This window comes from Pogona vitticeps, chromosome 13 (assembly GCF_051106095.1).
Source record: "Pogona vitticeps strain Pit_001003342236 chromosome 13, PviZW2.1, whole genome shotgun sequence".
Lineage (NCBI taxonomy): Eukaryota > Metazoa > Chordata > Lepidosauria > Squamata > Agamidae > Pogona > Pogona vitticeps.
The window spans coordinates 5,952,282-5,963,840 of NC_135795.1; the positions used below are offsets into that span (position 1 = coordinate 5,952,282).

The window sequence follows — 11,559 nt, forward strand, 5'->3', positions numbered from 1 at the left end:
GGTCTGGACTCGGCACCCACCGAACCCTCTCTTTTTTTTCTGGGGAGAAAAAGCTCGTTTTTAATTGGGACTCGGACTTGGGACTCCAGACCAAAGACTTGCCAAGGTCCCGAGTCGCACACCAGCATCTGCGAGATACATTAACCCCGACCAGCCCGATGAAGGGCTCCGACCCACTGTGATTCCCCCTGCTAGGTGGGAATGATGAAGCCAGCGACCCGGACACGCGTCCCCGTGTGAATCAAGCCCCGCGAGTCAGGCGCCTCGTCGGAGCCCGGCTTGTGTTACTTATTTATGAATTGCCCGGTTGCGCAAGAGGGAAGCCGTGGCAGTTTTCCAAAAGTTTTCTCCCCTTCCTTACGCAACCCGCGGAAAGTCCTGGAGAGTCGCGGCGCCTTTAAGGGAGGCGGGAGGACGGGGGGGGCGGGTGTTGCGGGCAAGCCTCCCTCGCGGGCTCCCTTCGCCAAACCCGGAGCGCCCGGCGGCCACTTGCCGTGGAGGGGACGCGGACGCTGCAACAGGCGGCACCGGGGGGCCCCGATCCGGCCCTTGGAGCGGAGGCGCAGCCCGATCTCCACGTGCATAGGTGTTCGAGACCAAGAGATGGCCTGGGGTGCCTTTTAATTTAATGCCACGCTTGCTACCGAGGAGACTCGCAGGACATTGCAATTGCCGGACCTTGCGGGACAAAGTGGTGCACGCGAGTTGCCGGACCAAAGGGCCTCCTCCTCCTTGTCTGCTCACGTGCAAGTTCTGGCCGCCGCCTCGCCTTGACCTCCCCGCCGGGCAGCCCGGGCGCAGAGAGCACATGATCATGTACACCATCACCAAGGGACCGAGTAAATTGGTCACCCAGAGGCGGACAGGTAAGGGAGCGGGGGCAAGAGGAGAGGTAGCCGCCCGGGGTGTACGGTTGCACGCGAGGAGTCCTGCCTCCCCATCCCCGGGAGGGAGAAGAGCATCGCCTTCGGGCGCCGCGGGGCCTCGATCCTCGCCTGCTTTCTTTCCCTGGACCTTTGCAGGAGCCCCTCTGGAAGTTTTTTTTTTTAATTTCTCCCATCAAAACCCACCGGGATCCCCTCCCGCCCCCCGAAGTCTGAACAGAAAAGCCCTCTTTGCGCCCCCCCTCTATGAACTCTTCCCCCCCTCTCGCGCGCGCTGGCCGGTGGATGGGACGCAGCGCGATCCTGACGTTGCTTGGCTTTTCTGCCCCTTCCCCCCCCCGCAGGTCCCACGCAGCAGGTGGAGAGCAAGCTGGCGGACTTGAAATGCCGGCGGCAGCAGCACCACCAGCAGCAGCAGCAGCCCCCGCACCCGTCCCCCCACCCGGGGCAAAGCCCGTCTGCGCAGCACAGCCACCCGATCCTCGCCGGGCCTCTCTCAAGGTGAGCGGCGGAGGCGGACGAGCGTCAGCGGGGGTGGCTGGGGGGGGGGAAGACAGTCCTCCTCCGGGTCGCGATGCCGGCGGAAGGCGAGAGGGACGTCCCTCGGGGGGGGGGGAGAGCGCCGGTGACCTTGCGCGCCGCGTGGGACGGAGGCGATCCCGGGCAGGCGGGGCGCCGGGAATGACGCGCCTCCTCTTCCTCCTCGGGGCTTCCTCGGGAGGAGGGGGCTCGGGGTGGGGAGGGGGGGCAGGCCGGCCGCTCTTGCCATCGGGCCCCGGCTGGGGGGTGGGGGCGTTTCGGGGGTGGGGGGTGAGAGAGGCGGGATGACCTTGTGGAAAGGTTACCGGGCTTGTCCTTGTCGCCATCCGAGGAGGAGGAAGAGGAGGAGGGAGGGCCGGGCCAGGAAGAGCGAAGGGGGTGGGTGGGAGCGGGACCCGCCGATGGCAGAAGCGGGCAGGCTTGGCACGTGTTTTGTGCGGAGGGGGGGATTCCCCTTCTCGCGGTGACGTCACGGGGGGGCGCGCGCTTGCAGGAGGGCGGTGGAAGCCCCAGACTCCTGGTCACCTTCCCCCCCCCCGAGACCACGAGGACGGACACACCCCCTGGCCGGGGGGGGGGAGGGAGGGGCGAGAGAAAGGGAGGCGTGGCTGGCGCGGGTGGGGGTGGAGCCTGGAGGGGGGACCCCCTCCCAGCGGGAGCGGAGGGCGGCAGGGCTTCCTTTCTCCGTTCGCTTCTCCCCCCCCCCCCGCTCCCGTTCGTCCAAGTTTGGATCGTGACCCCTCGGGAGGAGGCACTTCACCTTCCCCATAGCCTCCTCCTTCGCGACCACGTGCGTTGCTTGTGGGAATTTGCTCCTTTGCTTCCATCAGCGTTGTTGCATAAACAGCCCTTTGTTTACTTACTAGGAAGCGCTCAGCTGGATCAAGCCCGGGTGGAATCATATAACAACCTTCTCCATGTCCTTGGTGGCCAACTAGATTTCTTTTGGGTGGGAGGATGGGCGTTGTAGTCCCAACACATCAGGAGGGGTGCATGTTAGGGCCTCACCTTAGGATTGCATTTAGCTCTTGTGGGGGCGGCCCCTGGGGTACGCAGGGCCACTGTTTTGTCTTAAAAAGCTGACTCTACTAAAAGATGCTGATTTCTAGTGGCTATGAGTTCCACATTTTGACTGTGCTGTTTGTAGAAGAAATGATCGGCCACCTTTGTCTAACAATAGCGCCGGCCCTGAGTGGGGGAAGAACCCTGCATGGTTTAGAGCTGCCTACATTGTCAATAGAACCGAGGGCTTGAAACGATTACTTTATAAAGAATACAGTTCCCAGAACTCTTTTAATGGCCATCAGGTTGGGATCTATAGACCGAAAATGGGAACATTTCCGTGTTCGGGTAAGAGGGTCCACATTCCATAAACAGCTGCCAAACACCATGGTTGAGGGAATGTGCAGACGAAAGGAGACTGTTTACAATTATGCAAGCAGTTTACAATTATGCAGGCAACACATTCCTCCCCCCTGCCCCCTGCAACCTGGGTACTCAGTTTACCAACCTCAGAAGGATGGATGGAAGGAGGAGTGAATCTCAAGCCAGCTACCTGGAATTGAACTCAGGTCTTGTGCAGAGTTTTGACTACAGTACTGCAGTTTAACCACCGCACCATACAGCACAGTGGTTGAGGAAAGGTTGATTTTAGCCATTGTCTGGGGGGGGAGGGTTGGTGTCCATGAAGTACACAGGTTTACCTTATTTCATTCGTTATCCGCTAGCATCTCTCAATGTACTTGCGGAGGGTCAATAACAGCCAAATAATCAGACCTTTTTTAGTGGGGGTAGGTTTCAGGCAGCCGGCATGATATCCCTGCATGATTCATTAAGAGCTACATAATGATTTGGCACGTAATGATTTGTACCACGTGGCACTAGCATATTCAGTGGAGTAACACATGGACACAGCTGTTACTTTTGTCGTTTGTGGATGCGCACCCTAATCTGATCCAGCCAGTTTCCTAGGCATGTCATTTCGGCCTGCAACTTTCTGTTTGGTGTTTAGCCAATTCTTGTTTAAGGTCAGGGCTTGGATCCAGAGTGACTCCCAAGTCCTCTGGGGCAGGACAACGTTGCAAAAACTCACCTTTCCAGATAACTCAGAGCTTCCTCTCTGCTTCTCCATTCTTTAAGGCGAAGACCTGTGTTTTTAAGCAGTTTGGCTTCAGCTGGTTGTTTTTATAAGATAAGGAATGATCTTCTAAGGTAGAGGTCAACTGCCTGGTTCTGGGTGGCTTCAAAGGTTCCCCACGGTCAAGGCAAAATCGTCAACGTAGGTGAAACTCGGGGAGTGTGGGAATGTTAGTTGATCATTTGTGTAGATGTTAAAAAGTAATGGTGCCAGGACACAGTCCATGGAAAGAATGTTCTTGAATGACCAAAAGCCCCCCTCTTGGAGAGGAAGCTCAGGGAGGAGAGCCTCCGGAATTGAAAGGCACAGGGCCCCCGCCTGGTGCATCTGTAGCCAGCTTGAAAAAATTTCAGGCCTCTGGCTGTGCAGCCAGAGGTTGGGAGTTCGATTCCCCCACGGTGCCTCTTTGGCAGGAGCTGGTCTGGATGCTCCATAGGGTCCCTTCCAGTTCTGCAGTTCCAAGATGATGATGATGATGTAGAGCCGAAATAACATCCTTGGATTTGGATGAAAAGGAGAGAGAGGATTGAATGACACCTGATTCTGAAACTCCACAGACAGCCTCTCCCAGCGGTTTTGGATGAGATGCTGCAGGGGCTCGGGGGGGTCAGAAGACCACCTTCGCTTCTTGAGAAGGAACAGACACGTTTCAAGCAATGTTCACCATGATTAAGAAGTGTGCAGATCCGCTCTTTCGGGTGGCGGCTCCGAGAATTCCCCAGGCTGTGTGGCCCATGGTCTCCTCAGGTGGCATCACCCATTCCTGCTGGGGGGATGATAGGAGCTGCAGTCCGCCACGCAAATCTGCAGGCCTGTAGCTGGGATTGTTTTCATGTTTTGCCGTATTTATTATGCAACGCAAGGCGATTGTGAAGCGAGGGACCTCCCAGAGCTGGCCTCGGGCATCGCAAGGCACCTGATGTCGGCATCTGTGTTTCAGCCGGGAGGTGTGGAAAGATGAGACAGCCTGCGTTGCTGCCTCAGAGATGCCTTTGTTTACTCTTGGTCTCAGGGTTGAAGCAAGAGTCCATGGCTGCTCCGACTGGACAGAGGCAAACAGTGCCATTTTTGTCCTCCGGCTCAGGCAGCAAATTATCCTGAGCTGGCACTGGACTCTCCATGCCTCCCTCAAAGGTCAGGAAATGGTGTGCTTTGGTTTGCATGCTCAGTACCTCAGACCTGGTTAACTTACAACCGCACATAGTGATATAACTTGTGAATGGATGAGAGATATTGGTAAACAACCATGTAATCAACTTCCCTGGTCTACCCGCTCTGTTCCCCCGGATTACGAAATGCATTCCTGTTTGTTCTGGAGGAATTGTTCTAGTGATGCAACTGCATTCGTGTGATTTACAATTCTCACATCTCATTTACACATGGGCTTGTATGCAGTTGCAAAAGCTTTGACTCAAGGACAGGTTTAGGGTTATTACTTGTTATTGAAGTCTTTGGTCTCTGTCTTTCATGGCAGCCCGGCTCCCAAGCTCGTATTCAACAGGATAAATGGCAAAAGACCACCGCTGATGCCCTTCCCCATGTCAACCACAGAAGAAAGCTACACTGCGGCTCATGAGGAAAACGTTCGGTTTGTGCACGAAGGTGAGTGAGCTACCTGGGAACAGGGGCCACCGCCCACTTCGGCTGAAAGCCCCTTTCTTCATTTCCAGTGCCTCTTGTTGGCATGTCGTTGTCGCTTTTGTGGTGTTTTACACACATGTTCTTCCCCATATCATTTGCCTGACTCCTTTACCGACAGGAGCGTGTTCAGTTCGTTGTGGCTTTCGGCACCCACAGTGTTTATATAAATAAATAAACAGAACTGATTTGGTAGGAGAAGGTCCTCTCTCTCTCTTATCTGTCTGTCTGTCTGTCTGTCTGTCTGTCTGTCTGTGTCTGTCTGTCTGTCTGTCTGTCTGTCTGTCTGTCTATCTATCTATCTATCTATCTATCTATCTATCTATCTATCTATCTATCTATCTATCTATCTATCTATCTATCTATCTATCTATCTATCTATCTATCTATCTATCTATCTATCTATCGCCTGTTGTGGGGAAAACTCAACAAGTATTACTTCTCCAGTCCATGGAAAGAAAAGCAACACTTCGCTTGTTTGGAGTACAAAGAACTTGTTGACTCGACTCAGGACAAGTAATTCCCAGATCGGAAAAGTTACATTTCTGGATTGTAAGGTGGCTGGGACTTCTGAGAGTTGTAGGCCAAGAAGAGGGAGGGAGGGATTTCCAAAGTCTGGGTACAGGGCTGATGTGTGGCTTTGATGAATCGGTTGCCTTTCCCGCCTCATGCACTCTTTTCCTCTCTCACTCTAGCATGGCAACAAGTAGAACAACAGCTGAATGACAGTCAACCAGGAGACAAGACGTCTGGCCCGGTATCATACGTAGAGAAATCACTTTGCCCAGAACTAAAAAGTAAGTACCTATGGTCTAATTTCAAGACACAGCATGGAGAGAATGCCTACAACCCAATGAGGAATATTATATGGCAGTGGTCCCCAACCTTGGGCCTCCAGATGTTCTTGGACTTCTACTCCCAGAAATCCTGGCTAGCAGAGGTGGTGGTGAAGGCTTCTGGGAGTTGTAGTCCAAGCACATCTGGAGGCCCAAGGCTGGGGACCACTGTTATATGGCACAGGGCCCCATCTGGGGCATCTCTGCAGTTTCAAAAGAGAACAGGGCTCCTTGTCCTGTGAGCCCCCACGTGCTGGAATTTCCTTTTATTTACAATTATTGTTCTGCTACCTTGATTACTACTAGGTATAAATGGGGTATAAATGTAAGATGATGATGATGATGAATTATAAATGTCTTTTAATGAGGTTAAGCTGCCATGGGTCCTTTTGAAGGAGAAAAAGGAGCAACCCTCCAAATTGCGCACCTGTGTTTTCAGAGGGGGTGTCGCCCCATCCAGCACAGGCTGCGTCCCTATTCCTTGATCCGCTCTTCGTCTGACCAGGAGCACCTCTGTCTTGTCTGGATTAAATTTCTGTTTATTCGCCAAATAAACTGCACATCCTCCAAAGTCTTCCTTAAAATAAAAGATGAACTGTAGAGGCCCCCCACCCACCGAATTCTTCTCTGACTTAGATCGTATTCCAAGTTGCAAAAGAGTTCTCAGCGTCCTCTCCCATTACTTATCCGAACATGAAAAGTAGACCTTTTCGCCTGCCATTCCGATCTGTCTCTCTTAGCATGGGCAGGAACTGTGGAATTGCAGCCCCAAACGTTGCAAAGCCCCCCCACCCGCCCAGGGACGCTCCCTCTACAGCATGTCCTTGTCGTTTGCAGGTGAGATTTCTGTTCCATGGAGCCCTGATTTAAACCACTTCTTTTTTTCCCCCCTCCCCACCCCAGACTTTGTGCCTATAGACCTGGACGACTGGTGGGCCCAGCAGTTCCTGGCCGGACTTGAGAATGGGTCTTAGTGAGTGGCGGGGTTTGGAAGATTCAAATAGCAAAATAAACGAATGTAACTCTAAATGCACATCTGTCGAAGCAAGAAGAGAGAGAGAGAGAGAAGTGGACCACAGCTGTCCTGTCCTTGTCCTCATTTGTCTGGGGAGCGGAAGAACCACCCGATTCGTGCTCCTTTTTTTGAAGCACGAGGATTCGCACAAGGACAATTCCTAGGTACTGCTGTGTTGTTCCCGCGGCAGCCAATTTGGGGAGGGTCTGGTGGCCTTCTCCTGCTTGGAGATGGTGCCCTCCCTCTACACCAGCGCTGACCTGTAAGGCCGAGACGGCGGATCACAATAAACGCACTGATGGCCCTGTCCGTGGAATGAAGCTTGATCTGGGAAGGAAGGAGGGAGGGAGGGAGAGGTGGGATGCCCAAGGACGCCCCTCCTGGGAAAAGCCAGCGCAAGGTCCTGCCTGCCCGGAGGAAAGGCGAAAAAGAGGCAGGACATGGGCTTCTCTGTCTTCAGCAAGCTAGCCTGAGTTTTTATGGGCTAGTTCACAAAGCTGTCTTGACCCCAAGCTTTGTGCTCATGTTTTGGAGGACTTCATGGCGCCTTCCCCTTCGAGGTGGGGGCTCAGAGCGGCACCATCCTTAGACTGCAGCAGCTTTTGTGAAACGCAGATCCTCAGTGTTCTTGGCTTACATTTTAGACCGAGGAAGGCTGGCTCCTCTGCGTTTGGGAATCCGTGGAAAGGAGCCGCAATCCGCCTTGTCTTTCCTTCCCATTGGATGGGGCTCTTCTTGAGAATGGCTGGAGAGCTCAGTGGGTTGAGGTCTTCGGCTGCAGAGCCAGAGGTTGGGAGTTTGATTCCCGACTGGGCCTCCTTGACAGGGCCTGATCCAGAAGCTCTCTTCCAACCCTGCAGTTCCAAGATTTTTATCATATTATTGCATTTGATATGAGCGAAGCCAGGGGTTGCGTGCAGAAGCCCAGAGATTTGTTAAAGGCATTGAAAACCAGCTGTGGGTTCAAGGATCCTTGCTGGCTAGCAGTCAAAAAGTATTGGGGAAGCACACAATTTAGACAAAAGATACTGCTAGAACACCTTTACTCCAGGGGAGGGGTGGCATGTTGAGGCTACAGCTGTGGTTTTGTGTTTTTTTGGGGGGGGGGGAGAGTATGATCCAGGTTTTCGGGCAGCTTCTCCCAAACCAGGGCTCTCCAAATGGCCGAGACTGCAAATTCCCAGCCATCAGCTCGCTGGCCGGGGATGATGGGAGCTGTATTCTAATCCCTCTAGAGAAACCCTGACATCTGAGCGTTCAGCCTGGAGGCAGGCACTGCATCGTGGCCTCTCCCAATTTGAAGCGACCCTTGCCCAGCAGGCCGAGGCAAAGAGGAAATCACAAAAGCAGCAAAGCCAGGGAGCTGGACAGGGGACAGATTGGATTTGTCTTCAGTGTGGAAGGGATTGTCACTCTCGAATTGGCTTCCTCAGCCACACTAGATGCTGTTCCAAGTCCTCCATACAGAGCACGCTACCATAGTCTTTCGAGACTGAAGGATGCCTAACTAACTAAGAGAAACCCAGAATGGTGAGCATTTTCTAAAAAGGAAATCTACAAGCATATCCTCAGGATGTTACTTTCTAAGGCTCAGGAGCCAATATGCTCACCCCCCCCCCCGGGACCTGAATATCATGGTCAGGGTTCAAATTGTCCCACGTGCAGCTGGGTGGCTTTCATCCCACGGTAAAGGGAACCCAGCAAAGCGGGGGTGCAGAAAATTCTCTGCATCTTGCCGTGGTGGAGGAAAAGCAGCACGGAGGGTGTCCAGACTATCCTTGGACGACACCTTCCAGTAACTTCCTTGGGAGGATGCTCAGAGTTCTGGAAAGTTACTTTTGGAGACTACAGCTCCCAGAATCCCCCAGGTAGCAGGCACTCTAGCGCTGTAGCGCTGTAGTCCAAAATGCTTCCAAGCTCAGGGTTGATGGGTGTCTCCCTGTTTACTCCAGTTATCTCCAGAGAGGCTTTCTTTCCCTCCCCCCCCCCCCCGGTGTCTTAAGCCCTGGTCTTATAATCGCACAGATGGGGGGGGGACTCAGAGGTGTGAACCAGACCATGCCCCCCCCCCGCCCGGCTCCCAAGTATGGCTGCTTAACAGTCCTGGAGAATCATTCTGGAGTTGAGCTAATTCCTTTGTCTCCATGTTGCTGGGACTCCTTCAAACTTGGCTGCCTTCAATGCCCAGGGCCTTGGGAACAGTCCGTCAGTGTTGGCATGTCTGCCTTTCTCCCACCCTCCCCACGCAGCTCTTCACTGGGAAACATCAGCATTCAGCCAGAAGAGCCAGAACATCTCCCCTGTTCTGTGCCAAGTTGAGCGCCAGCTGCTCCCGAACCTTGAACTTTGCAAAAAATTGGTATTCACTTGACAAGGATCAACGTCCAGTGGGCACATGAGCTTCCAGAAACAAGATTCCACTCGAGTCATCACACCTCCCATTCTAGTTTATGCTGAATCCAAGCTGCTTCTTTCAAGGTGGTGGGGCAGCGGTTTCGGTTTTCTGTGGGAAGGAAACTTGAGCTAGCTGAAAGTAGGGCTTGCTTTCCTGTGCTTCAAAGACCTAGGATTTGGATTTAGCAATAGTTTGTATTGTTGGAGGTTGTTGGTCCAACTTTTGATGGCACTATATTCCCCTCCCCCCCCCCAAAAAAAAATTCTGAATTTGAGCAGCTACTCCCACTCTCTCTGATGGGTTTTAACACAAACATGTTTCAATTATTCCTTAGTTGACATCAAACTCTTTCAAGCTAGTACCATTGCTTTTATCTAGTGCAGTGGTTCTTAACCTTTGTTACTCGGATGTTTTTGAACTGCAACTCCCAGAAACCCCAGCCAGCACAGTTGGTGGTGAAGGCTTCTGGGAGTTGCAGTCCAAAACTCCTGAGTAACCCAAGGTTAAGAACCAGTGATCTAGTGGATCTGAACCAAACTTTGTTGTGGCTGCTGAAAAGCCACAGCATCAGCAAATGCCTTCTCCTAGTATTTCCTGAGTATTTTGAGGCTGTAATCAAACACAGTGTCAACCACATGTATAACTAGGTCTACAGAATGATCCTTCCGGTCCACATAAAGACAGAGGACCCTGCGTTCATAGTTCAGTCCATTTATTATTCCATCTAGTACAGTACTGACAAATTGGTCTGGCAGCAGCTTTCCAGGTTTCAAACCTGCACTAGTTCGCTTAACTAGTAGGTTAAGTAGTTTAACCTGAATCTGTCTCGCTTCCAAGATCAGATGAGCACAGATCGATGGACAGGCCATAAAAAGACGAGGAATCGCCAGTTTGAAAATCCAGTTTTATTTTTGGGGGACGGAGAGAAATGTCACCACGACAGCCAGCTGCAGTACATAAGAGCCGCCGAAGAGTGGATGGACAGACAGACAGACGTGTTGGTCTGAGACACAGACGAGCCCTGGGCCCTCCCCCCGAAGCACGGCCTGCCTCCTCCTAGCCTTTAAAAATACAGGTTTTTTTCGTAAGCAGACACGGACCAAAAAAACACAACAAAAACCAGACAAGGTGGGGCAAATCTCACAAAAGGAGCAGGCTGGCTGGAGGGCACCGTTGCCAGTGGGGCTTCATTTCGTGGCCAAGATGAGCCTGTTGTTTGGTTTGCCTTCTCAGTGAAAACACGGTCACACAAATCGTATGGGGAGGGAGGACTCTCGGCAAAGCCAGACCTGAGAAATTTCAGAGCACAAACTGGATTCTTACAAACACACACATACACACACACACACACACTGTGCAAAACTGCAGTGCCTTGTGCAAGAGGAAGGGATCTGTGGTATAGACGCAAGAGTACAAAATGGGGGTATTAACCAAGGATCTCCTTCACGGTCCTTGACCATCCAGAGCTGTGGTTCTCCTGCTCCTCAGCCCTTCCTGGAAGCTTCTGCCTGTGGTCGCCCGCTTAACCCAGGATCAGGGGACGTATCCTGCTCTCAGTCACTGGACTGCATCATACCTGGCCAAGCAGAGTTAACTAGAGAAGGAGGCTAACATTTATAAAGTCCCACAGCGTTCGGCAGTCTACATCTTCCCCGTCTTGCACCCTGTGCAGCGCAAAAGATTCAGTAACATCGACTTTTAGACACACGATATTCGCAAGTGGACACAGGAGAGCAAAGGTCTACCTAAACCTCATCACGAGCCTGTATAGGAACTTAGCCTGCATGCTGGAATGTGCAGAAGGATCGGTCCCTCTAGCTTTCAAATGTTTTCTACCCTAGTTTAGTACCGCTTTTCACACACAAAGTCCGGATAGGCCCGAGGTTAAACGGCTGAGGAGGCTGTTTCCACTTCCCCTCCATTCCCAGGAAAATGTCAACTCCTTGACCATTTTTCATCCTGGGCTTGTCCAATGGGGGCGAACGGAGAACTAGTTGAAGAAATTATTCCCTCTACAGCTCCCAGGCTCTTTAGAGGTTCTGCCATCATCTCAGATTGCCTGCCTGTGCTTGCCAGGGCTCAAGAACCACTCGTATGTTTCTAAGGAAACTTAA

At 52.6% G+C, this 11,559-nt stretch overlaps 1 protein-coding gene across 1 annotated transcript; it reads left to right on the plus strand.

Moving 5' to 3' along the window:
• The first annotated feature begins 430 nt into the window (after positions 1 to 430).
• MCRIP2 (MAPK regulated corepressor interacting protein 2) lies at positions 431 to 7,359 on the plus strand. The gene is made up of 5 exons (XM_072983026.2): positions 431 to 866; positions 1,229 to 1,385; positions 5,036 to 5,163; positions 5,895 to 5,996; positions 6,939 to 7,359. Exons 1-5 carry the CDS (start codon positions 629 to 631, stop codon positions 7,007 to 7,009), a joined length of 696 nt encoding a protein of 231 aa, XP_072839127.2. The 5' UTR covers positions 431 to 628; the 3' UTR covers positions 7,010 to 7,359.
• The last annotated feature ends 4,200 nt before the right edge of the window (positions 7,360 to 11,559 follow it).